Here is a 25,181-nt window from a genome sequence, read left to right as displayed (position 1 = left end):
GATCCTCTCGGCTTCTGAATGACAGGAGAGGACCGGGCTGCCAGCGGCCAGGACCATCCTGCTGCAGCAGAAAAGTCTTTCAAGCAACCAGCCAAACAGTCCCTGGGCGCGGTGGGCTCAGCCGTGCTCGGTGTGACACCTAGTGACAGGCACGGCTTCCATCACCCACTTTCCTTGTCTCTTCCCTACACCCACTGAACAAGAAATGCTTGGTTCAAACAGCCCCTTCACTTGTTAAATAAATAATTTAAAAGCAGAATCATACCTTCTAAAAAAAAAAAAAAAAAAAAAAAAAGAGCTTAACGTCTTATAATGTACCTGAGTGCGGTGCAGGGACAGTGCCTCACAAGGGCAGCTTTTATAGCACGACAAGATCCCTTACTGGTTTTCAACCAGCAAAACTGGTTCTGTTTTGCATGCTGAACAGAAGGGGACTGTGACTGGGTGCCACACTATTTCCACAGCATCTGTTTCTCTACTCATAACTGAATCAAGACTGCACAGTTTTGAAAACCAGAGCATAATGGTTCTTAACAGCAAACTGTACATGTGAAAAAACAGAGTTTGATTGTTTCTAACATCCATTTACTGCTATGGTTAAATCTCCAGTTCACGTTTAGGGCTTTGTTTTCTCATTATACTTCTGCTGGATGATGGAATAATAAACACAAACCGGATGAAATTCACTGATGATGTGACAAGGTGCTCATAACAGTCAGCACACAAGGGCCAGACTGCAGGAATGAGATCAAAATTTAGAATGACTAGTAAAAATCCCTCAACCCATCCGGGAACACCCTATATCCTTTGCCTGGGATTTGAAGTCCCGAGAACTTTGGCATCTAGTTATAATTCATGCCTTGGAAAACACTCCCACCCTTTAATGTTTTAAAGGACTTAACTCCAAGCATAAAAGTGCAGTGAAAAGCCACTTTTAATGTCTAGGACTCAAGTGTAAATAGCATTGTCACAGAAGATAATCTCTGCCTCCAAAAGGCTGTAATTCTAACAGGTGAAGCAGGAGCAGGCTCCACGCTGCGGTTATTTCCCCCACACAAGGGAACGCGGGGCAGTTTTCTGCCAGCTGAAACTAAACAGAAACAGGCATCGCAACGGGGCTATCAAAAAGCTTCTGCCATTGACACAGCTGTTCGCCAGGTAGGGGCGGGTTCCCGCTCCCCTGCGGCTCCGCCAGCAGCACGGCGCCCGCGTCACAGCTTTGGAACGCTTTCTTTTGAATGACTTGGCAGGCTAAGGAAGGGGACACCGGGCTTGTCCCCGTTAGCCACGCCGGTCCTGAGCCCCCTCAGGAGTAAGGGCTCGCGGCACAAACCCACCGGCAGCCGGCACAAGAGGCGACTAGGTGAGGGACGTCTCGAAGCAACGGGAGGCCCCGGGACCCCCGCTCCTGACAGGATTCTGTAGCTGCGATCGCACGCAGCCTCTCTCATACACACCTGCAAGCCTCGGGATGCTGCAGCAGCCCCCGGGACCAGGGTCCGTTCCAGGATGGCTAAAAACAGCGGAGCGGCCACCGCACTCCCGCCAGGGGAGGCCCTGACCCGGCCCCACACCGCCTCCATCACCCTGTCCTCCATCCATAGCTCTGCGCTCGGCAGCGCATGCCTTAGCTAGGCCCCGCGTCCTCCACCGGCCCCGGATGAGCCCTGCTTGTCCCCACCGTTTCCGCCCATCGATATCTCGGTGCTCGCCCCGCCCTCCGTCGCCCCTTACCGCTCCCGGGCAGGCGGGGGCGTAGTGCTGGGCGCGAGGTGCCGGTGTCGCTGCTGATACGCGCCTCCTGCCGGGCCCGAGGTGAGCCCCGCCCGCTCCCCCGAGCTCCGCTCCTCTGGCGGGGCGGGGGCCTGTAGCGGCCGCTCCTCTGCTGGGGGGGGCGCGAGCGCTAGGCCCTGTCCCTTTCCCTCTGCGCCCTTCCGCGCGGCCGAGCTGGGGGGCAGCGCTCCCGGCGAGTGTAGGGTACGTGCGCCTGCTTAGTGCGCCGCTAGCGCCGGGCTGGGCCTGGCCTCCGCGCCCGCAACTCGGCCCCGCCGCGGCCTAGCTAGGCCTCAGTCTCTCCGTCGCCGCGGTGGAGCAGGGGGGGAAGCTGTCAGCTCGTCCGCCCGCCTGACGCCGCTGCCCGTGTATCTTCCAGAAAGCCGCGAAGGACTATGCCGACCCCGCGCTTCGGCCCTGCGGGGGGGCCTCGCCCTGCTCTGCCTCGCCGCTGCTGCTGAGCCCGGAGAGCGATCGCGGCCCGCCAGCGGCCGGCACCATGGCGTCCGGCTACCCGCCGCCCTTCGGGGATCCGGCGGAGATGCGGGAAGGGTTCCTGTGCCCGCTCTGCCTGAAGGACCTGCAGTCGTTCTACCAGCTCCAAACGCACTACGAGGAGGAGCACTCCCGCGAGGACAGAGATGTCAAAGCGCAGCTCAAAAGTAAGAGCCGCCACCGGCATTTTAGTGCGTTCGGTTCTGCCAGGCGCGGGCACCGCGGGGCTCCCGCCGCGCGTTACCTCAGGCCAGGCAGAAGTTCTACATTATTTCCGATATTTTCGATAAGAAAATTCTGAAGCAGCCGCTAAAAACCATCACTCTTCAAGTGTCTGTTTCTGTGTGTGACTTATTATTGGCCCTTTGGGTTGCTTTGTTTGTTTTTATCTGAAAACTCGTGATTTATACTGCACCCTAGATGAATTCCGAAGCATTACCTGAAGGCCTTACCGAATAAAGGGCACTTGCCAGGTGCTGATTTACTAATCCCGTGTTCCGACAGTAGGTAAAACTGCAGTTGTAGTTGAAGTGTGTGAAGTTCCGAAAAGTTGTTGGGGAAAAAAAGAAGAATGTGGGTGGAGCTGGCAGTAGCTGCTGGGAACGTCCCGGAGTTGTGCTGTGGGTTACCAACTCCTGCTGCGGTCTGTAAACCCCTTTGAATTCTGTTTAAGTGAAATATTTACCCTTTTATCCCGCTTGTGTACTCGGTGTCATCTTACATTGAGAGAAAAATGTGCCAAACCTGATGATAATTCTGTGTGTTCCCTGTAAAAGTCCTTTTGTGTTTGTTTATTATATGAGAGAGGGTGGCCTGGCCGCCTTGACTCTTTATCTTTACTCTTGCCTCCACTTTTTTTTTCCTTGAGATTGATGAGTGTTATTTCAAAAGCCTCTTTCCTCAGTGAAAATGTTGTGGTTTTAACAAGCCTATCTCAAGGGCAGCACAGAATATATCACAAGTCTTTAAGTTGCTTTCCATCAGTCTGGCTACTTCCTGGCTCTTGGCACTGTGCTGCTCTTGGACAGTGAAGGTGGAGTGCTCAGTACTGCAGCTGTGTTCTCACATGGGTACAGTGCTGCAAAGAGCCGAATCACAGATGCTTCCATGGAGCGTTTAAACCAAAATAACAACGTGGTTTTCACCGTGATAAGAGGAAAGAAAGCAACAACTTGGGTTGGCAAGATTTCCAAAATGTTTTTATTTAATACAAAACACCTCTGCTTTGATTTTGTTCTCTCAGTGTTCTTTTAATCTAGTGTACTGTGACTTCTCAAGCCATCTTTCGTACATGTTCTTGCATAAAGGACGTTGGTTTTGCCTGCTTACTTTCTGTTGTAGGTTTTCATGTCAAGGTCTATCCAGTGAGGTCCCTTCTAGAAGAAGGAAGGCCAGCAGAACCACTGATTTAAATTGCCTGTTGTAGGGACTGTGCTCAACTCCAACTACTCTAACTGGAGTTCTAAAAATATTTACAAATCACTGTATTGATTCAGTTGGGTCATATTGAAGTGGTTAAGTTGGATTTCATGGGAAACAAAATTATGAGGACTGCTTGAAAAGTTTTTGTGTGTGTGACAAAGCCATGAGGCATCTGTACTTCTTTTTGAGTATATCAGGCTTTTGAAATCTCAGGTGCCAATCTGTTTTCTATTTAGGTGGTGTAAACTTGAACTGCAGGGTCTAGCTGGTGTTTGCTGTGCTGGCTTGAGAGTAGGTGGGTGGAGGAGAAATCCCTGACAGCTTTGTTGGGAAGTGGATTTTATATCACTGAGTGTAATTTTGGGAGGTAGCGTAACTTCCACAGCTGAATGTGTCTGGCAAGAAGAGTAGAGCCCTCAGCTTCTCCTAGCATACAGAGAGGAGTGTAGCTGCAGAAGCTCTGGAGTTTCAAGCCTCAGGAGACTGCCCTCCTCTTGCCAGCATTGACAGGAGATAATAAACAGTGGGCTGTTCAGTGCTTCTGAAAGTATTTATGTGTACAAGCACACTGAAATTCTTAGTTTGTAGTTTGTGCAACAAGACAGTGTTGAGCATCCTTGAAACCTAAGAAAGTCATCAGGAATTAAGAGAATGAGGATATTATCTGCATGATGTCCCTGAATGCTGTGAAATGGGTCCCATAGTTAAAGACAGCTTATGCTTTACAGTGAAGTCCCTGAATGGAGTGTCTGTGGTTTGTCATTAGGACCATAGTCCTGTTTTGTGACAGATAACAAAGAGCATTTCAAGTCATCTGTGATTCCCTGAACCACATTCTGGTTCCAAGCAGAATATGTTGAGGATAAAACTGTCATCAAGGAAAAAGATCTGTGCTAAAAGATGAGAAATTTCACGTGACAAATATTTGGTGACTACCTGCCACGTTTGGTAACTTGGATTTATCCTTTTCAGATCTAGTCCAGAAGGCCAAAAGAGCAAAGAAGAAATTGCTGAAACGAGAAGGAGATGACAGAACTGATTCCGGATCTCAGGAACGATATGAGTCGTTCAGCTATGGTGGAGTAGATCCATACATGTGGGAGCCCCAGGAAGTCGGTAGGAGAGCTAGAAAGTAATATGCAGCGAGGATTTTTCTTTAATTGGGAAAGTGCTGCAGTATTGCTGATGCTGCATGGAATTGTGTGGAGTTGGTTTTGGGAACACTACTAGCTGATGATAGCTTGTCAGAGGTAACTGAGGGATGAAAGGGGAAAAAACTTCGTTGCAGATGTTGTCTTCAACATAGTGCCTGTTGTTTTCTGTAGTAGAAAGAAAATGCTGTTTTATTGCTAGCCTGGAGGTTGGGCTTTAACCTGCATGTTTTATTTAGGGCAGCTCCATGAAAATGTAGGGTTCTAATGTGTCTTTAAAATTCAGTTTGAAGATGAGACATAAATAGTGGAGAGCTGTCTTTCAAGGGGCATTTAAATCCATTCAGAACACCTGAGTGACTGTGAACACTTTTCTGCTATCTCTCCAGGTGCTATGAGAAGCCATCTTTCTGATTTCAAGAAACACCGAGCAGCCAGGATTGATCACTATGTAGTAGAAGTCAATAAGTTAATAATCAGGCTAGAAAAGGTAAATTTGATGCTTTTAGTATTTTTAATATTTAATGTATCTTCAGTATAAAGTGTGCCCATTTATCTAGCAGCCACCTTTATAAACGATACTAAACTAATACTCTGTTCACACATTACTGTTTTCCTTTTTTATCCTTGAGTCCTGTGCTTGGTCTGAACCCATACTGTGGATTTGACTTCTGTTTTGTGCACTAGTTTGAAGATGAAGATACTACATCCACCTGCTTCAGGAACTGTTTCTTTCCCTGTATATTTTCTTCATCTTTTGCTAAATTTCTCCCTGATTTGTTTGTCACAATTCTTCCAGCTTCCCATTCTTCAAAATCTACCAATAATATACTTGCATTTTGTCTCAGATAATGTTGGATGCTGTAAGGATTACGTCCAAAATGCTCTGATTTGTACAGGTTTGTTGTCATTGTTTGGAACTACTTTATGAATATTGCATTAGAAATAAATAGGGAAGTTGCAGGAATCGGGTGCAGAACAGGCTGAGGCTTCTGTCTCTTCAAACCTATAGGTTTCTTTTTCTCACTGAACTGGACTGTATTGGGGTTTTTCTTGCAGAAGTACCATTTTCTTGAATGTGTTGTTTATCTCCTACTAGCTTACATCGTTTGACAGAGCAAACACTGAGTCAGCCAAAATAAGAGGTTGGTATGAGCTTACCTCCCACTAATTGTTCTTGTAGTTTAACCAGCTGAGGAATTAATTGAATGAATATTTTACATTGTGTGTATTCCTCCCTACTCTTGCCCTATCACAGCTATAGAGAAGTCTGTTGTGCCTTGGGTCAGTGACCAGGATGTTCCCTTCTGCCCAGACTGTGGCAATAAGTTCAGTATTCGAAACCGACGTCACCACTGCCGCCTCTGTGGGTCTATTATGTGCAAGAAGTGCATGGAACTTGTTGGTCTTCCTTTGGCAAGTAAGTACAGTGTGTGGTGTTAATTCCTCCTCTCCTTAGCTCACTCAGTGCTAACGCTGTCCTGGCTTTCTGCCATTAGAAAAAAAGCTGCTGGTAACATTCTGTCTGTGTGGAAAACTTGGTCCTTAATGTGTCATTCAGCATCATGCAGCCACTTGTCTGTGAAACAGTAAAAATGATTTCTCCATTATTTGTCTCTATTCATTCTTCAGGTTTGGGAGTGTTACATTACCCTACAAAAGTTACTAGAAGTAGTAATATATACTACTAGTAAATACAATTAATATTTAGTATTTTGAGTCTACCAAGTACCATAATTATGAAGGTGTAAGCTCTAGGAATTAAAACTGCCAAGGTTCTTGACATTTGAAACTATTGCATGTATTTCCAGTCTTCGCCGTGGTTGTCCACATGCTGACATTAAAGAAATTCAGCCACAGGCCTTTAAGAAACAAGAAACCCTTCAAACTTTAATTTCCTCATCCAGCACATTGGAAAGGAGACCGTATTTTCTGTTGAAATAAATAAGCTGAACTCTCCAAACAGCTCAGTTAAGCACAAAACATGGGCAGCATTAAGGTACCTGTTGTTGCACATGCTGTTCTCTAACTGTGCAAGCTCCAATGTGAGAATGCTTCTAGGCACAAGCCAAGTAGGTGCTTCTCAACAGTCTGCTTTCTAACTCCTAGGATGGAGCAGGTTTACAGTGAAGACCCAAATTCTGACTTGCAGCCTTGGTTGTCATAGGTTCCCTGTGTGTCTTTTTCAGCAGATTATTTCAACTTGGTTTTCTAATATGACCTGAATGTAAAGTTTCTGTTAAAGTGCAATTCATTTGTGTCAGTAAAATCCGTTGGCTTCTCCAGTCGCTGTAAAACTTACCTGTGTGTAATTTTTAGGCAAACTCACTAGTGCCAGCAGAGAGGCCTTGGGTTCTCATACAAGCCCAAACTCCTCACCTAACAGTATCCATGGCTCCCGCCGTGGCAGCATTAGCAGCATAAGCAGTGTGAGCTCAGTTCTGGATGAGAAGGATGATGACCGAATCCGATGTTGTCGGCACTGCAAAGATACCCTGTTGAAAAGAGAACAACAGATTGATGAGAAAGAGCACACTCCAGAGATTGTGAAACTCTATGAGGTAAATCAGTGTCTTTGCTGCTTCCATCCTCAGTGTATCTGCCTGTGGTTGTCACTACTTGACTTCAGCCTTGTTATCTCATGTCCAAGCGCTTACTTGATGACTTAATACTCACTTGTGTTAGAATAGATTCTACTTCGTGTTTATGCCATGTAGCAAAGATATGTCTGAAATGATGGAGCTAATTGCTATGCAGTAGTTATATCTCATGATAAGACCATTTTAAGATGCATCTTCATTCTCATACTCTAGAACTGATAGTTCTGAGATGCACCTCTCAAAATTGTGAACTGTGTCAGCTGGGATTCCTCAGAACAGTTCTTGTTTAAACCAATGATACACTATGCACTTCAGGCTGCACTGGCACTATAGGACTCAATGTTGTCAGCACTGTTTGTCATCACACTCATGGCAAATGTTTTTTTAAACCAGTGAGATCAACCAAGAGTGTATGGTTGGAACATTGTGTTCAACTCTGTGTTGAAAGCAGGTACTGACCATCATCAGGTATCTTTTGAGTCTACAGCCCCATCCCAAGTTAATATTAATGGGAATTGGTGCTCTTTGTGAAGAGATTTAAGGCTAGAAGTTGTCCAAGCCATCAATTATAACAGCTTTTGCATGCAAAATTAATCTTGCAGAAATTCAATTAGTCTTTCTCTGTTCCTGACTATGCCATCTGTGTTGGAAAGATGACTGGAGGGTCTTGTCATCCATAATAATGAAATGGCTTTTCTCACGGTTAACTTTGAATGTGCACATGCAGTGTGCAAGGTTTGTGTCAGCATGTAGTTGCATAAGTGTTTAATGGAAGTTCTTTTTTCATACATTTTGTTTTAAACAAGAAACTCCGATTCTGCATGGAGAAGGTTGACCAGAAGGCACCAGAGTATATAAGGATGGCAGAATCACTAAAGTAAGCCCTATTTCCTGAGTTTGTTTATGAATGTATGTATGTACTTTTCCTCCCCAGAAGTGTAGGAAGGACTGAGGAACTCTGCCAAGCCTGCAAGAGTGTGTAAATTATTAAAAAAGCACTGTTAGATTATCTGTTGTCTTTTGTACGCTCTTCAGAGTAGCACTGAGTTAACTGTGGATGGTAATATTGCCACTTCCCACTGAGGTGCCACTGTCATACTTTGACGTGTCATCCTTTCAACCCCTTTAGAGTTGCCACTTGTTAAATCTTAGTCATCTTGGAATAACTTCTAGTGCTGTGTGTATTGTTAGCTGGAAGCATGAATTACAATAAAGTTGTATTTATTTCTTAGTGCTGGGGAGACAACCTACAGTCTTGACAATGCTAATGACTTGAGGGTGGAGATTCAAAAAGTATACGAACTTATAGATGCCTTAAGGTAAGAGATCTCTCCCTTCCCCCCTCCCCCAGCATGTGTGTCTGTCTATTTATGACTTCTTTACAGTTTTTCCCAACTATTGGTGTCTCTATTTGTGTATCACATACCTGCTTTATTCATATGGACAATCAGTTTGTTCAGCTGTAAAGAGCATGTGAAAAGGTAGATGCTGTCCTTGTGCACCATCAACTTCTACTTCCCTTTCCAGCCTTAAAAATCATGCATTTCTCTGCAGTGCAAATAACTAAACACAGAGGAAACAAATAGAGGCACAGTTGTTTTTTGTTTGGGGTTTGGGTTTTGTTTGTTTTTTTAAAAAGATGAGTGGGAAGTCTTACACCTTGTAACCTCCAAAATGCTTTACCTAAAAACATGAGAAAGTTTCATCCAGTGTTGTCTTGCTCCCCTTCTGTTGCGCTTTTGCTGGCCCTTGTTTCTGAACTGATGAGGCTTTGCTTTGATGCAGTAAGAAGATTTTGAGTCTGGGCTTGCATGAAGATCCCCAGCCTCATCCTAAAACACTACAACTGCAGAGAATGATAAGATATTCAGCTACACTTTTTGTTCAGGTAACGGAGCATATGTTATGAGCTGAACGTAGATTTTATGTAGTGTTCTCTTCTTTGCCAGGCATCCCTGTGGCTTGCAATGATTTTGACAGGAGGTTTAGTTCTAGACATTTTCTGTATAGTCATTAGTTCCCCATATAGTCTGTATGTGTAGTCATTGCTTCTCCGAATGACTTACGGCAGCCAAAAATGAGCTAGCTTGAATACAGAGATTGCAGTCAGAGCAGCACCGAGTTTAGTGACCTAAGAGAATGTGTGACTCCTGGCTTTGTCTCTCACTGAGGTGTCCAGCTAGCAGGATAGCTCTAGCAGCAAAGACCTACTCAGGTTTGCAGCAGTGACTGCAGTGTAGATGTACTTTTTCTTTGTTTGTGGGGAGTTCTGTTGGTGGCATCTCCTTTCAAGTACTTGAAAACTGAATGCCTGCAAGCAACAATGTAAATGTTTCAATTTTTGCCAGGAGAAACTGCTTGGCCTGATGTCCCTGCCAACCAAAGATCAGTATGAAGAACTGAAGAAGAGAAGACTGCATATGGTAAGACAGGTTAAGATCCACTCCATCATGTGTCAGGGGCTCCTTCAAAAGCTGAAGCTTTCTAGCCATGTGTGCATGAGTAGCTGGATTTCAGTTTTTCATTTTTTTAAATGCAGATCGTTCCATGCCCTTGTGTAACACAGTCACTGTATCATCCAGAACATAAGCAGGTGTGTAGTGAGCAGCTGAACACCTCCAGAAAGCAGCAGTGACTTGGTGGCATGTGCTGTTTCTGCAACCCTAAACTACGTGTGTCTCAGTTTACATGGCTTTTCAAATGGTGTTCTGGAGTTCATTTGCACAAGTAGAATTTGGAGGCTGCTTTCAGTGGTGAAAAAGGATATATAGGAATAAGGATGCTTGTTGAGAGAAAGTTTTTTCGGTTAGGAGGGAGGATATCACTAATTGTAAACTAAAGCAGCTTTATCTTGAGGTAGAAGTTGAGAAATAAGAATTGTTGCACTCCAAAAGCTAATGATACGGGTGGCCTTTAACACAAGATGCTCTATTACAGATGTCTGCTATAGTCAGGTGTGATATAGTTGATGTCCAAATCAGTCTCAGAGCACTCTTCACATGGTTGCATTCAGCATTTCTTGCTCTCTATAAAGCACTGTCACTGCTCCTGCTTGCCTTTAAGTTTGTAGAGGCAGAAGTCATGGGATTTTGCTCAATATCATCACAAACAAACTGAAGGGAAGCATTTGGGTAGTATTATGAAAATAACTTTTCTCTGCAAAGTCACCAGAAATGCAGCTGATTTCTTTCAGTGACAGCCAGCAAAGTCTAAGATCAGTGAGTTGCTTGTACTTACAGATGTTTAGAACAGGATTTTTCATGGTCATGGTGTTCTCTTACTATGTGTTCTTCACTTTAGGTGGCTCTTGAAACACATGGAAAGCAAGAAGAAAAGCAGAAAGATTTCATCTCCAGATCTGCAGCTGCAGTTAATGGTGATGCAACTCACCTGAAAAAAGAAACAGTCAGGAAATCTGAAGGCTGGTTACCTACATCTAGCATATCACGTGAGAGTGAGATAGCAGACCCTCTTCTTCAGCAGATTGACAATATTACATCCTTTATTAAGCAAGCAAAGGCTGCTAATAGGATAGATGAGGTCCATATGTTGCAAGAGAACCTGAGGCAGCTTCAGGATGAGTATGATCAACAACAAACTCTGAAAGCTATTGAGCTTTCTAAAAAACAGGCAGAAGAGGAAGAGATGCAGAGGGAGGAACTTCAAGTGCTTTGTGAAAAAGAGTGGGAAAGAGAACACCACAAACTCATGTCTCAGCATTCAAGGACACGCTCCTTAGACTTCAGAGAAGTCAAGCAGCAGCAGCAGGGAGTTGTAAATGAGAACCGTAACTTGACAGCATGTGCACTGGATTTGGATATTACTCAGATCAGAGGGGACCCAGGTTTTGAAACTCCTGCTGTTGAGCAGCTGCCAGCTAAAGAGCACTTAATCTTCACACTCGCACCCAAGAATGTCCCACAGTGTGACAAAGCCCAAGATCAGCCAGCCAGTCTAAACCCCTTTGAAGATGAAGCAGATAGCCCTCAGTCAGAGGAAGATCCTGCTAACCCATTTGCCAAAGACACTTCTCCAATGGTTTCTTTCTCTAACACAGCTCTGCGAAGTGATAAAAAGGAATATAATCCATTTGAGGAGGAGGAGGAACAAACTAATGGAGCACCTGGCAGTACTTCAAACCCTTTTGAAGAGGATGAAAATCCATTTAAAAAAACAGGGGGCAACTGGAATTCTGGGAATCCATTTGAAGAGGGATCTTCTACCAATCCCTTTGAAGTGGAGGATGACAGTGAGAATTCTGGAGAGGAGGCTATAGAGGAAGAACTGCTTCTTCAACAGATAGATAATATCAAAGCTTATATATTCGATGCCAAACATAGTGGACGAATGGATGAGGTGGAGGTACTGACAGAGAACTTAAAGGAATTGAAGCGCACACTAGCAAAGCAGAAGGAGAAATCCAGCTGCTGAAGCAATAGGGCTTGGTAACCATTATTTTAAATCTGCTGTTAAATGTGGGAAGGTAGCGCAGATACTTACAAAGAGGAGTACAGATCACAAGAGGGAATTCGGGGAGTCTTGACTTTTATGCACTTTCAGCTAGGCATTTCCACTACTACTCAGTCTTGAAGAAAGAATCACTGAGGTATGCTGCTGGTCACAGACACTTGTGTTACGGAATGACTTGCTACAACACTGAGTGCTGCCTGGTCTTGTGTGTTTATTTTGGTCAAAGCGGCTAAGTGCTAATAGGGAACTGTGATTTGGAAATGGTTGCAATGTTGGTTGTTCTCTTCCCCCCTTTCTGTTACAATAGTATTGGCCTTTCGAGTGGGGCTTTAACTAAAGAGACAAAAACTTTTCAAGTTCTGCACCCCAGTACTGTTATGGTGCAGTGCTACAGTGCCTGATGGTGTTAGCAGAAAGTGCTGTTAAAAGGCTACTGTGATTCTTTGAGGTGCAGAATATACCGATCAATTTTGTGCAATGCTAATATGTAAAAGGGATTTTAAGACTGAGAACTTTCTAACTGATCTTAACATGAGTAACTTTTTACTGTGTTTATAAACATCTGGATGCTGTGTTTTCACCACCTTTTGTTTCCTTTTTGCTCTGAGCACAAACTACAATAATAGAGCATGCTGGGTTGACTTCAGAGCCCTGCTTGAGGGAGCAAGTACCTACTCATTTCCAGGAAGAAGAGCATCAGGCTGGCACCATTTCAGACTACACTAGGAGTGACCCTCCAATTCCTAATTATCTTATGGAATCTGCACATTCCTTCTCTGGGTGACCGAATGATTATGTGTGTCATTTGTGACACTGGAACCCTCTTTTTGTAGAATTCAAGGAACAGAAATCTTGTTTACAATGGAGAGCTGAGGGGCCACTGAACTGGAATTCTGTGAAAGTTGGGAGAGGAGACAGTCTGTGGCTGCAATAGGGTCAAATAGCAGTTCTGTTTCATATTCGATTCCCTTTGGAAGTTGTTCTGAGAATCGGGCATGTCTGTTTTAAGAAGCTTCAAATTGGAGTGATCTTGGCATCCTGTGGTCCAGGGGATGCCTGGGTGATGGCCAGCACTGGTAATGCAGGAGGGCTTAGAGCTGGGCTCTGAAGGTTGGTATCAGAAATGTGGGATCCCTTCAGGGTTAGGTCAGCCTGTATCTTTGCAAGAGATCAGGACTTCAGGAGTCTGAGCTGCCCAGATTTTTATCTTTGGCAGAGGTCCATCATCCAGCATCAGTGTGTGAAAGGGTGGAAGCGAGAAGTTAATCTAAAAGATGTATTCATTTAAAGCTGAAATAAAGGAAATCGTACAGATCACCCTGCATAGCACTAATAGCAGGCTTACTTGGAAGTGTAAACTTACATGGAATGGGATATGTGTTAACTAAGTCTCTGATAATACATATTAATTAGCACAGCTGTAACCCAAGCGTTGTGTAACATTTTAGAGACAAATAACTACACTACCTGAAGAGCAGGGACTCTGGTTTAGCTTGCTATAAATTGATGGAGGAAGGGACTTTCAGAACTCTTGTTTAAAAAAACCAAGCCACCTCCTCACTTAACAGCACTAGTAACTAATCAAAATAACTTAGGAGCAGCCCATTAAAGACAGCTGATGTTCTTACTGTAGCCTAAATCTGAAGTTGAAAGGTGTGCAGACCAAGACCATGAAGTTTTTATACCAAGATGTTTTATTAGAGTTGATTTTTAGTCCCTGAGTGTTACTTTGCACCAGGTGAAAGGAGCACAGGATTCTCAAAGGTCATAAACTACTAAATGTGCCCTGTGACACCAAATTTACAAAGGTAGCAGAAAATGGATGTTAAGACAGCAAAAAGTAACCCCTGGAACTGTTTTAACAGAAGCAGTTTAAGGTAGATATTTAAGGCTGTTTGCTGGTCAGGAGGACTGTGCCCTGCACTGTAACCCAGAGCTGGTTTGGAACCAATATGAAAAATAAAAGTTTCAGTGGATTCAGCTTCCATATTTTAAAAGTGTTTTTTCGTTGTTGCAGCTATCCTGCCTTGTTTGTATTTTCAGTGTAATACACTAATAATTAAAGTAGCCTTATTGTACATGTATTTTTACAAGCAGATAACAGACTAGCATACCTCATCTTTTGTCAGTGTTAAAGGTGACAGACTGGACAACTCGTACCTAAAGTCATCTCCAAAGTGAAGACTTAACGCTGATATTTGGGCTGTTGTGAGGCTCACAAGGCACAAGGGAATGAACACATCCATAAAGCTCAGTAAATGACTAGCATTGAATTTTGTTAGAGCTGCATGCACTGCTCTGTGTGGGAACTTTGTAAAGAGATGAAATAAACCAACATGTTTATTTTGTGCTCTGTGTGGCCTGGACAGTTCTTACAAGGTACGTGAACTGGTGTTAAGTTTTGTACTTGGCTATTAGCTCCACAGTCAGCTGCTCCGAGAGCTTGACTGGAAGGTACATGCAATTACCAAATTCCAAGCAATACAGTACAATCACATGTTTATCTGCTATTAGAGGTATTGTGTGACTGTTTGGTATGGCAGAAGCTATGATGATTCAGAAAAGACTTTTAGTCTAGTCTCTAGATAAGCAAACATGATCTGGTTATACAACCTTATACGTGCAGCCACAAGTAGCATATAGGCATTGTTTCCCTTGTTCTGTTTGCCTTATATGCATTGTTGACTGTAGTGCTTTGTAAAATTGGCACCAAAAAAAACTGGCTTTCAACTTCTATTTATTTTTCACTTTAATTATTCTAATTGTAGCTCTGAGAAAACTTTGTCTCCCATGTATTATATGAACTTGTTTGTTCCTGTTTCCAGGAGCTTTTAGCTCTTTTCCCACTGAAGTACCTGGATTATCCAGCCCCGAGGAAAAACAACTGCATGGCTTGAGCTTTCAGGCTGATGCTTCATTTTTCATTGCAGCTTTGTATTTTCCCCTCATCTCTTTGGGCAGTGGCACAAAAGCAGGGCAGGGAACCTGGCCTTCAATTTCACACATGCATTCTCGCAGATGGTACTTCTTGGGCCCAAACGTTGCCGGATGTGACAGTTTTTTCCTTTCCTTCTCCTCTTTTTCAAGCATTTCTCTAGGAACAAGATCCATTTGTTATTATCAGAAGCCCAAATGGTGACATTTCCTCTCCTTCCCCTGCCCCAGTTTACCAGAAGGACAGATTTACAGTTCCTAGCTCATGCTAAATATATCTAGGAGAAGTTGCATTTCCCTCTGTATACTTGACAGAAGTTTGCAGGGACTGTATTATGATGTATGCAAGAGGGTACAGGAGGTTATTAACTGCCACTTACTTGCTTTTCCCCAGGATTTTCTTAATGTGCTCAGTAATCTCTTTGTTGGTTTTATCTTCCACGTCAACCAAAACTTGTTCTCCATTGTCTGTCAAGACAGATTTGTAACCATGTATGAAAGGGTTCCTTTCCCTACAACACACTTTCACAATAGCTGGAAAAAAGTGTTTTAAACACCCAGAACTAAGACATCAGCCTCTCTGCCGCTGTTGAGTACAGTGTAACGTTTAAACAAGAAAAGCAAAGAGCATGACCCGGGGCAGAGGCAGAGGGTTGCAGGGGCTTTACTAACCCGTGGAGCTGCTTCCCTGCACCCGCTCCCTCCTTCCACCGCGCAGGCCGCGGCCGGCTCAGACCCCGCTTCCAGCGCGGAAGCCACCGCTGCAGCCGAGCCTGCGCTGAGGGGCAGGGCCTGCAGGACCTACCCAGGTAGAACCGGAGAAAGGGCGAGGGGGTCATGTTCTTGAAGAGCATGATCTGCACCCAGGGGTTCTTGTACTGGATCTGCGGGATGTTGAAAAACACAAACTTTCTGGAAGGAAGAAGAACACAGGCTCCAGCCGGGCTGTTTCCGCAAGCCCAGATGCCGCTGAGGAGGGCGCTGAGCCCCGCGCCCGCGCTCACCTCGCCCCCTCGCTGAGCTCTCCCGACGTGTTGTAGTTCACGGTCATCACCTTCACCGAGCTTTTGAAGACGACGTCGCCCCGGCTGAGGTACTGCAACGTGCGCCGAATGGGGAACCTGCCCTTCATCGGCATGGCTGCGGCCGACAGTAAACGGAGCCGGAAGTAGCGGGAGCCGGAAGTGGCGGGGCGAAGGCCGGAAATGGTGGGATTGCTGCTTGAGCAGGAGTTGTGCTCGACGTGAGGTGGCGCCGGCCTCATTCCCTCTGTTGTTTGTTCCACGTGAGCGGCTGAGGGGACAGGGAGGTTGCTCACCCCGAGGGGGTACTTGGCACGAACAAGCGCACGTTTCTGTCTGTAACGCGCCCGACCGCTCTGTCAAATGCAAACCTGCGTTTTGTGCCCAAGGAAAACGTGCCCGGCTGGCTGCAGGAGTTTATCCGCTGTTTGGAATAGAGCCCGAGCCCGATACCTGCATTACAAAGTGTGTGTGAAGAAGATGAACCGAGACCCAGCGCATCACCTTCACTCAAGAACTGGGAACAGGAAGAAGCTGCCAGGTACAAGAGAACGTGAAGCACTGTCTGTTAACAGCCAACGGTCTCTTCCAAAACCCGGAGAAAAACAGAAGGCCGAAGAGGATAAATTAAAACCCTGAGGAAAAGGTCCTTCTCCCTCAGGTGGTTCCCTGGTGTCAGGAGGGTTCATGGGATTTACCTTCCCTCTTAAAACCTGTTAAATCACTCATAAGATAATCACAGTAGTGAAGGGAAAATAGAGTTTCCCCCTAAAAGATAATAAATGATGTATTTGGCTTAGACACCTAATGTTTAGAAAGAAATTAATTGAACTTAATAATGAAACTGAAGGACACATTTACATTTGTAATTCACTTTAATGGTAAACCTCAATTAGGAAGTAGTATTAAGCCACAACAATATAATGCCACATTACATTAAACATTTATTAAACAGCATTTAATAAAATGCATAAGCTAAATCATGCACCGCAATACTCTATATACAAACACAACAATGCAAATCCCTCTTCATGACTGAAGACACTGATCAGATACAAAATTCAGATTAAAAAAGAACATGCTGTTATTTTCAAACGCTGTCACACATAATGCTGACTTCACAAAGGAAGCTGTGAGAAATTAACTCCTGCAGGATTTTTAACTTGGAATACAGTAACATAAATAATAGTTTTCTAGATTATCATGAACAGAGACTTCCAGAAAATATCCCAAGGAATTAGATGATTCCTTTTACAAAAAACTGCTATTCTTGTAGGAGCTCAGAACTCCTCGGTATGCCAAATAGACGCAACACATACAGAGTGTGCGGGTTGCCAGTTAGGAAGCTGAACACGGGCCTGCGATGTATTCTGGAGTACAGAGTAATTACTAAAAAGATTCCACGTTCACTGTTGTCTCCATGTGTGAGAAGGTAACGTGAATGCTCTGCAAGTAACGTGCTTCCTTCTCAAAACACATCCTTTTCATTTGAAATGTCTTTAGACCTGCTTTCAACCCAGTCATTGAAAGGATTTTAAAGTGGACCTGTGCCTTGCTATCATTTATCTAGGATGATCAGAAAAACGCACAAGAAGCCAGTTATTCTGGGGTGTTAGAGACCTGGCAGGAGATGTGCTTCTCAGAGTTTTGCTCTCTGTGACCAGAGAAAGCTAATTTCACATTCCACGGTTTCCACAGAGCATTACAACAGAACATTACAACAGAGCCTCTGTTGCCCGTACATGTGAGTGCATTTTGTCCTTCAGAATACAAACAATTCAAAAGTGTATATAAAAAAGTTCATAATTTTAAAATATGTTCTTTTCTAAGTTCTCAATTCATCTTTTAAAACAGATTAAATCATGATCAATACCCTAGCTGGCTTCTTAATCTTTAAAAATGTTCCTGCAGTTCAGTAATGTTAATAGACATTCAGGTTTCCATTCAGCCTTTAAAGCGGAAAGCAAACATTATTCCAACAGCACTGATTGATTGTCAAGACACCAATGAAGGACCATCTGTCACAGGAATTCCTGACATTAATTTAAATAATTTTCCTGCTGAAAAAATAATAAGGTTTGAAATGTTAGAATGGATGTTTTACAATTTTTTCTGTATTTGGAACAAAAGTTTACAAACACATACTAAAAGATAAGCAAGAAACAGAGAACATTCTTAGCACTTTGCAGAGCAAAGGCTTTACAGAGGGCCTGACTCTCAGAGGTTTGTGTTTTACTTTAAGCAGACAAGAAGCTCACATTGTTTTAACTGGTGTCTGCTCATCTGCCCAAGTCTTTGACACATTGAAGATGGCAATAAATGCCCAGAAAATTCCACTTCACCTTTTTAATACAACAGAAACGAGAATTGGTGAACTACTCCCCTATGTGGTCTGTGAAATGCTTTTTTAAAGAAACAGAGTTAATAGAATTGCTTTACAGAAGGTTTCCTTTGCACCTTAAGTCATCAGAAGGCCAAAGGAACAAGAACTACTTATATTTTGATAACTGAAATGTTTGAATACTCCCTGTAATTACTTCAAGTCTGATTTCGCAAATGCTGCATGTGCCCACCTCTCATGTGAAGAATGGAAACCGCACACAGAATGCAAGATCTACAGAGATGATAGTGTCAGGAAAGGATAGAACATGAACATGGACATTAGTCCAACAACTAAATGAACTAACCAGCTTTGTTCAGTTTAAGGTAGACAATAACAAGAGTAACTTTGAAAAGTGAATATACAACTGAAATGCATTGTGAAAAATCTTGATGCTTGCTAAGAAAGAAACTAGCTGCAATTCAATTACTGCTGCAACAGAACTGTCATTGTTTCACTGAGCAGAATCTTGGTTTAATGGTTTGGTTTCATGTTATCATTATGGCCTCATGAGTATGTTTTAAACAGCATCCATTGCATCCTGTTCTGTGTGCTACAGCTCAGTGATAAGGGGCAGCTTGGTTTCCTTCCAATTAGTCACTCCAAGTGACTTAAGTCACTTAAAAAGAATCAATCTCTTCCAAGTGTCACTGCAAATAAAACTTTTACAGTAAGTCTCTCAGAAGGCTGCAAGACAATGAGTATGGCTCGGAAACAGGGAGGGGTTTTTTTATGAGTGTAGTTATGTATTAGTATATATTCTATTAACTATTTACTGGCAGACTTCTACACCTCAGATAAAAAAGGCTGAAAGGAGTAATGGAAAAAGCCAGAAAATTCATGGAATATATTTGCCACTTCTGAGCAGAAAATCCTAAAATCAGGCTGGGTTTAGAAAAAGGTCAAATCTCTGAAATTCAGGAGGATTCACCTGCTTAAGTGAGGCTCAGTTTGGGCTAAGAAATAAAAACTAGGAAGCTCTGGATTAGCAAATGAATTAAAAGCTTTAACAGATAGAATGTTATGAATAAATGGCTACATATCTGTACATATATACATACACTACACACAATCTATACACTGTACATAATATTTAGACAGGTATAAACATATACATTCATACACACAGACATACAACTATGTACATACGCATTAGCTGCTCAAGTGAGGTTCAGAATTCAACATGCAGAAATGCACAGTGGCGGGAGGCACAAAATAAAGGGGTGTAAAAACTCATCAAATCCTTTAAAAAGAAGGAAGACAGGCATGAATGTAACAATTATAAGCCATTTCCAAAGCATTCATGTAACCTGGAGGATAAAACAGGCTATGAGAATTACGATGGTATTATCTGTGATGAACTTACTTACATGACTTCACAACATAAAGCTCATTAACCATTCTATGAATAAGGTAATTCAGGGGTTTGATGTTTTCCAAGTCCAGTATGTATTCAGACTTAGAGCATTTAAACTTTACAAAGAATTTTACTTTACCCTGCAAACTCAGGATAAATAATGTTCTTTTTTTTCCACATGTATTTCCCATATAATGCTGATACCACTGATTGCAGCAGAAGCAGAACTGTAGCATTATCTAACAAGAGGGGTTATGGTGTTTTTCATCAAACAATAAGCTTGAACTTAGTTCAGGAGAATTTACTGTTAAAATGCCTCAGCAACTTCAGAATCAGAAGATGCAAAAAGTAAATGTTTTCATTTTCTCCTCTTTGCTGTGCCTTCTTGAGAACCCTTCATATAAAGCTGGTTTTTAAACTAATTTTGTGTCATTCAGTATGCAGTAGACACTGGCAGTTTGTCCTTCCTCTCTCTGCCCCTTCCTTTCCTCTGTAGGGTGAACATGGGCTCATTTTGTTGATTCTCCATGAACATTTGGAGGCATTAGGACTGCAGATGTTGTGTGCTGCTCTCATAGCAGGCCCATGCTTACCATCAGAGCAAACCACTGCAGCAGCTCTTCTGTTGTAGTATGTCAAGTGTGGTAAACTACTGGGACAGATAGTTTGCCACAACCTACTTGTTTGCCTGGTTATTTCTCCTTTTTCTATTATGGGCAAGTGTAGAGGCAAAAGAACCAAGCTACCTTACTTGTAACTAAAGGAGAGGGCTTTCAAACAGAAAATCAACATTTAAAGTGGTTTTCTCTTCAGGATCCTGTAGGTATTTGCTGGGGCACCTGTGTGTGGCTGACTGACCTGCCAGTCCTGCTGCTCACACCACCCAAGTCAAACAGGGCTCCACCTGGTGCTGTTAATGCGGAAAGCTGCTTTAATCCCTTCTTCTTTGGCTGTATCCTGAGCCTGATAATTTCCAGTTGCCTTTTCCTGGCTAAACTGTATTCCTGATAACCTTGCTATTCATGCTGTTTGGTGCTTTTTAAAATTAACCTTTACTAACTAAATGGTAGGTAATCCTAACTACTCTCTTAATTTTAGTGAGCAGGGACATGTTCTGGTATCTTCAGCATCTTGGATGAACTCATTCAGGAGATCTGTGAAAGCCCTGTGTGCTACACACAATGAAAACACTCAAGTTTTTTATAGTCTCTGTCAAAGAAGGAACAGTCGGGATACTGGTTTCACCTAGAAACTTCGTTCCTGACTTGTTTTCCCTATCATACCTCAGAATAGGCCCTTTGTCAAAGGGTACAGCAGTGGTAAGGGGAGCCAGCTGTAATCATCACAGCGATCTCCAGTCAGTGCTGTTCCCAGGAGGCATTATGGCTGCCCTGCGGGCCAAGGGCTTCAGACTGATGGCCAAAAGTGTCGAGGTAAATGGTACCAACTACTCGGTGGTGACCAACAACAGTTTCTTGCCTCAGGGTGTTCTGAGTCAGCCTCCTTAATAATCGGACATTTCAAGGCAACTAAAACAAAGGCCTGTATGATTTGTATGATCTCTTTGAAGAATCTCTCCTTGGAGATTTTTTTTCTTTCTTTTCTACCAGTTTCATGTCAGAGAACTCCACTGGCACCAGCAGCATTGCATCTGATTTACAATCAGTGTAAATAGGCAGAGAAAGATGACTGTTGCACATGGTCTTAGTTCTGTGTTTCTTTAGTCCACTGTAAGTAAATTAAAGGAAGAAGTAAAGCTTCTTGCCCTCGTTATAAATGCAATAAAAATCATTATTATTATAAAGCTAACTCAAAATGCTCCTACACAGTTCCTGGTCAGTGTTCTTTTACCTACAAGATTCAAATCCAGTTCCTTCTCAAAAGAGAGCAGGAAAAAAATTGAAGCACATGAAGAATGGCTATTACTGTCTCCTCATCACTCCCTGCATGCCCCAGTTTCAGTCAGTACAGAATTCTAACATTTGTGTGAAGCATTTATTACCAGTACACACGTGTACTGAAGGTCAGAAAGATCTAATCAGTTTATCGCTATATTTCTACCAAGTTAAAATATTTTCATTTCAAGAGCAGCAGAAACAGGACCTTGAAAATTCTGAAGAGTGAATTTTAGGCACTAAGTAGAGCTTCACTGAGATGTCACTTTTAGAATCTCTTTCAGACTGTGAACCTTTGCTTCCTAGTTCTGTAAACACAAGTTTGGCATTGAAATTTGGCCTTTATGAAAACAAACTAGTTCCAGACATAAAAATGAAGAAATAGTTTTTCAATAATTGTTACAATAATAAAAAAACCTCTCCTGTCCCATATTCATAAGCTGAAGTTTGCACTTGCAAAGAAGAAACACAATGATACTGATCCTAAAGTAAAGCTCGGAAGATGAGCTTGTTACATCTGCTGGTTACTGGCAGGGGAGTTGAAACAAACCTCAGAACAAAAAAAAAGTGCTGAACAAGATTTTTGTCATATAAAAACACACAAGTAGAAAATGCCTCTTCCATGCAAATAATTCAGCTGATGTGTGCAGCTGATGAGCCAGGAACAGACACAGGTATTAACTGCCATGACTTTAAAAACCCAAAAAAAACCCCCTTTGTTTAAAATATTTAATGCAAATAATCATAATAAATAATACTAAACTGAAGCAGTGCTAGCAGCTAATGGTCAATATGGAAAACATGTGGATAGCTCATCCCTCTAGACAAAAAGTAGTTAATTTTATAACTCCATGGAATATCAGTCATTAACTGCAGTGGTACATGATTGACTGTAAACACTATTTTAGTTTCAAACTAAGTCGTTGTCGTGGTTTAAGCCCAGCTGGTAACTCAGAACCATGCAGCCGCTCGCTCACTCCCCCTCTGCTTCTTCCCCCCACTACCAGAAGGATGGGGAGGAGAATGGAAAGAATGTAACTCCCATGGGCTGAGATAAGCGCAGTCCAGTAACTAAGGTGTAACACAAAACCACTACTGCTACCACCAATAATAATAATGATAAGGGAAATAACAAGGGGAGAGAATACAATTGCTCACCACCTGCTGACTGATACCCAGCCTGACCTGAGCAGCAATCTGGGCCTTCTGAGTGACTCCCCCCAGTTTCTGTACTGGGCAGGACATGCTGTGGCATGGAATACCCCTTTGTCTAGTCTGGGCCAGGTGTCCTGTCTCTGCTTCCTCGCAGCTTCCCATGCCCTTCCTCCGTGGCAAAGCATGAGACTGAGAAAGTCCTTGGTCAGAGTAAACATTACTTAGCAACAACTAAAAACATCGGTGTTATCAGCATTGTTCCCAGGCTGAAAGTCAAAAACACAGCACTGCACCAGCTACTAAGAAGGAGAAAAAATTACTGCAACTGCTGAACCCAGGACAGCCATAGGAAAGCTGAGAGCACTCGAAAAATGGGAGTGTTCAGTCAGGGAAGGAGGGGGGCAGAAATAAAAGAGAACTTTGTAATGTAATGGTAGCCAGAGGTTCTACACATTTCAGGTTTTAAACTGGATTGATGATGAGGGTGTTTAAGGGGTACAGAGGAGCAAATCTGCAAATACAAAGAGCATACTCAAAGATATCACACAGCTGTACTTGAAAATGACTGTTCTTCCAGTTAATGACTGATTCTCCCCGCAGAATACCATTTGACATAACTGTGTTGGTCTGAATAGAAACTTTAAAGAACTTGAATATTTCATCATTACTGTGGCAAGAAACATGCTTTTTTCTCTTAGTTTGGGTAATTCCTGTAGCACGTAATAGTCACTATGACTGCATCATACTGTACATTACAGCTGCACTGATTTAACAGTTTCATATAATGTGGATATCTGAGTTCAGAATCCACATTACTATCTCCTGCATAACATAGGAGCAAGTGATTTTTATTTGTAGAATAAATGATTGTCTCCTGTAGCATTCTACATTTTCATTGAAATCACTGGCATTCTGACTAAAGACATAAGCAGGTTTTTTCATTTTCCATACTCATTAGCAGGATGTTGATGATGTCACTTTGACAAGAAGTGATTACAAAGTGCTAATATTATTCCCTGGCATTTATTAGATATTAATTCCAAGGATACTTTTAAATATATACATACTGTTCTTTTTACTTTTAAAGTAATTTTACTATTAATCTCTGATATTATAAAATTCTCTTTAACCACCACTAATTTCTAAATACAAAGCATGTGAAAAGTATGTTCAGTAATCTATAGCCTTTTAAATGAAAGGCATCAAAAATATTCCTTGTGGCAGAAAAGGTCCTATAGCAGGTCTTTTAATAGCTGCTTAAATGTTGTCAATGTCAGCACACAGACAAGGAGAAACCTGACAGGAAACTGTTAACAGTTGAAAACAGTTGTACATACCAAAATGCTATTCTTTTAACTTCATAATTCTATGTTTTTGTGAAAACTACTTTGATCCATCTCATTGCGTTGTTCCCACTACGCAGACGTGCCAGTTATTTGACCATTATATTCTGCGGTTTCCATTTTAAGAATGTAGGGTATTATGCTGTCAATGGGAACATTTCCAATGAGACCAGTAAAAAACAGTTCCTCGGTGATGCTAGAGTTCATCAGCCGAAGTGCTGGCAGGCGAACTAGAATCCGGGCTAGCCTGAAAAAGAAGTTCAGTGGATTATAAATACATGTAATACTAGCTTAAAATACTTTGTGGCTGAAGAGCTGGATCTGCTTTTATTATTACCATAACTCACGAATGGGAGTAAAGAAGGAATAAAAGCTAATTGAGCTATCTTAAGAAGAACGGTTGCTTTCCTATCCTGCAAGTGAAATGAAAAGCCACCATTTTTCTCTGTGGTTTTCTAAAGAAAAGTACATTAATGGCCGTTGTAGGTACAATGTGTATGTACAGACACATAGTCCTGGTCTGCTTTTGAAACTCCCAGCTCTCGAAGCACTTCATGGTTCAGGACAATGCTGAGACGAATAATATTCATACTGACTGGGTGATAACATTTCCACAGAATTTTAAAAGTAAATCTAATTAGAATTAAACCATAAGGAGAGGAGTCCACAGTTACTCAGCAAATTAATGCCAAAGCAGATAGCCAGAATGGGACTGGATATGCATAAAAGAAGACAAGAGAATCTGCTTCTGATGAGAAAAGGAATTTGGAGGGATGTGTTGTTACTCATACATATTGCCAAATGCTGTGGGTTTTTATGTACCAGGATGTTAACAGCAATTGAGTATAATGAAGTGATTATATCGATTTGCTGGACTGTCAATGCATTTGCAATTTAGGACAGTAATGAAAGTGTATCTGCTGTGCTTATATGGCAGACGTTTAACACAAATGCCAAAATGAATACATTTCCTGAACCACAGCCATGTAATAGCAAACCTTAGGCAGCACTGAACACAGACCTCTGGAAAATGCTTGAATATCTGTGGAGGAAATATATGGTCCATTCTGCTAATATGCCATATATTATAAACTTGATTGCAAAATTGCAACAAGATTCAAGGTATGCTGCTGGTTTTGTGAAAATTTAACACTTGTGCTTCTGTCTCAATTTGCGCCAGCATT

General features: G+C 42.5%; 3 protein-coding genes across 10 annotated transcripts in view; 1 reads left to right on the top strand and 2 right to left on the bottom strand.

Annotated features, from left to right (window-relative positions):
* The first annotated feature begins 1,688 nt into the window (after positions 1-1,688).
* RBSN (rabenosyn, RAB effector) lies at positions 1,689-14,260 on the top strand. Of its 2 annotated transcripts, none has more exons than XM_080625868.1 (12): positions 1,689-1,815; positions 2,153-2,435; positions 4,663-4,806; positions 5,231-5,331; positions 5,941-5,986; positions 6,100-6,261; positions 7,161-7,402; positions 8,248-8,318; positions 8,674-8,760; positions 9,227-9,329; positions 9,790-9,864; positions 10,742-14,260. In XM_080625868.1, exons 2-12 carry the CDS (start codon positions 2,273-2,275, stop codon positions 11,870-11,872), a joined length of 2,325 nt encoding a protein of 774 aa, XP_080481994.1. In that variant the 5' UTR covers positions 1,689-1,815; positions 2,153-2,272; the 3' UTR covers positions 11,873-14,260. The 2 variants fall into 2 exon arrangements, with proteins under 2 accessions (XP_080481994.1, XP_080481993.1); XM_080625867.1 differs by lacking the exon at positions 1,689-1,815 and adding an exon at positions 1,824-1,977.
* On the bottom strand, positions 7,237-19,425 carry MRPS25 (mitochondrial ribosomal protein S25). 4 transcript variants are annotated; one of them, XR_013957694.1, is made up of 8 exons: positions 19,397-19,425; positions 15,850-16,138; positions 15,651-15,757; positions 15,226-15,313; positions 14,767-15,005; positions 10,679-10,831; positions 8,868-9,004; positions 7,242-7,336 (listed from the first exon to the last, which is right to left on the bottom strand). XR_013957694.1 is itself a non-coding variant. In XM_080625874.1 (6 exons), the coding sequence occupies exons 1-5, from the start codon at positions 19,398-19,400 to the stop codon at positions 14,813-14,815; spliced, it is 681 nt and encodes a 226-aa protein (XP_080482000.1). In that variant the 5' UTR covers positions 19,401-19,425; the 3' UTR covers positions 7,247-7,336; positions 14,767-14,812. The 4 variants fall into 4 exon arrangements, 1 of the variants encoding a protein (XP_080482000.1); XR_013957693.1 differs by lacking the exon at positions 8,868-9,004 and having other exon boundaries at positions 7,237-7,336; XR_013957695.1 differs by lacking the exon at positions 10,679-10,831.
* Positions 19,233-25,181, bottom strand: part of NR2C2 (nuclear receptor subfamily 2 group C member 2) — a 35,988-nt gene continuing 30,039 nt past the window's right edge. For 2 of the 4 annotated variants that reach the window (XM_080625869.1, XM_080625870.1), the window contains one exon: positions 19,233-24,244. In XM_080625869.1, coding sequence (XP_080481995.1) covers positions 24,070-24,244 — 175 coding nt within the window. In that variant the 3' untranslated portion in view covers positions 19,233-24,069. The remainder of the gene's footprint in view (positions 24,245-25,181) is intronic. The other 2 variants (XR_013957690.1, XM_080625871.1) reach the window with 2 other exon arrangements.

The sequence above is a fragment of the Psittacula echo genome (assembly GCF_963264785.1).
Source record: "Psittacula echo genome assembly, chromosome: 9".
Taxonomy (NCBI): Eukaryota; Metazoa; Chordata; class Aves; order Psittaciformes; family Psittacidae; genus Psittacula; species Psittacula echo.
Note: the sequence above shows the minus strand (reverse complement) of the source record. Positions and strands in the feature narration are given on the sequence as shown.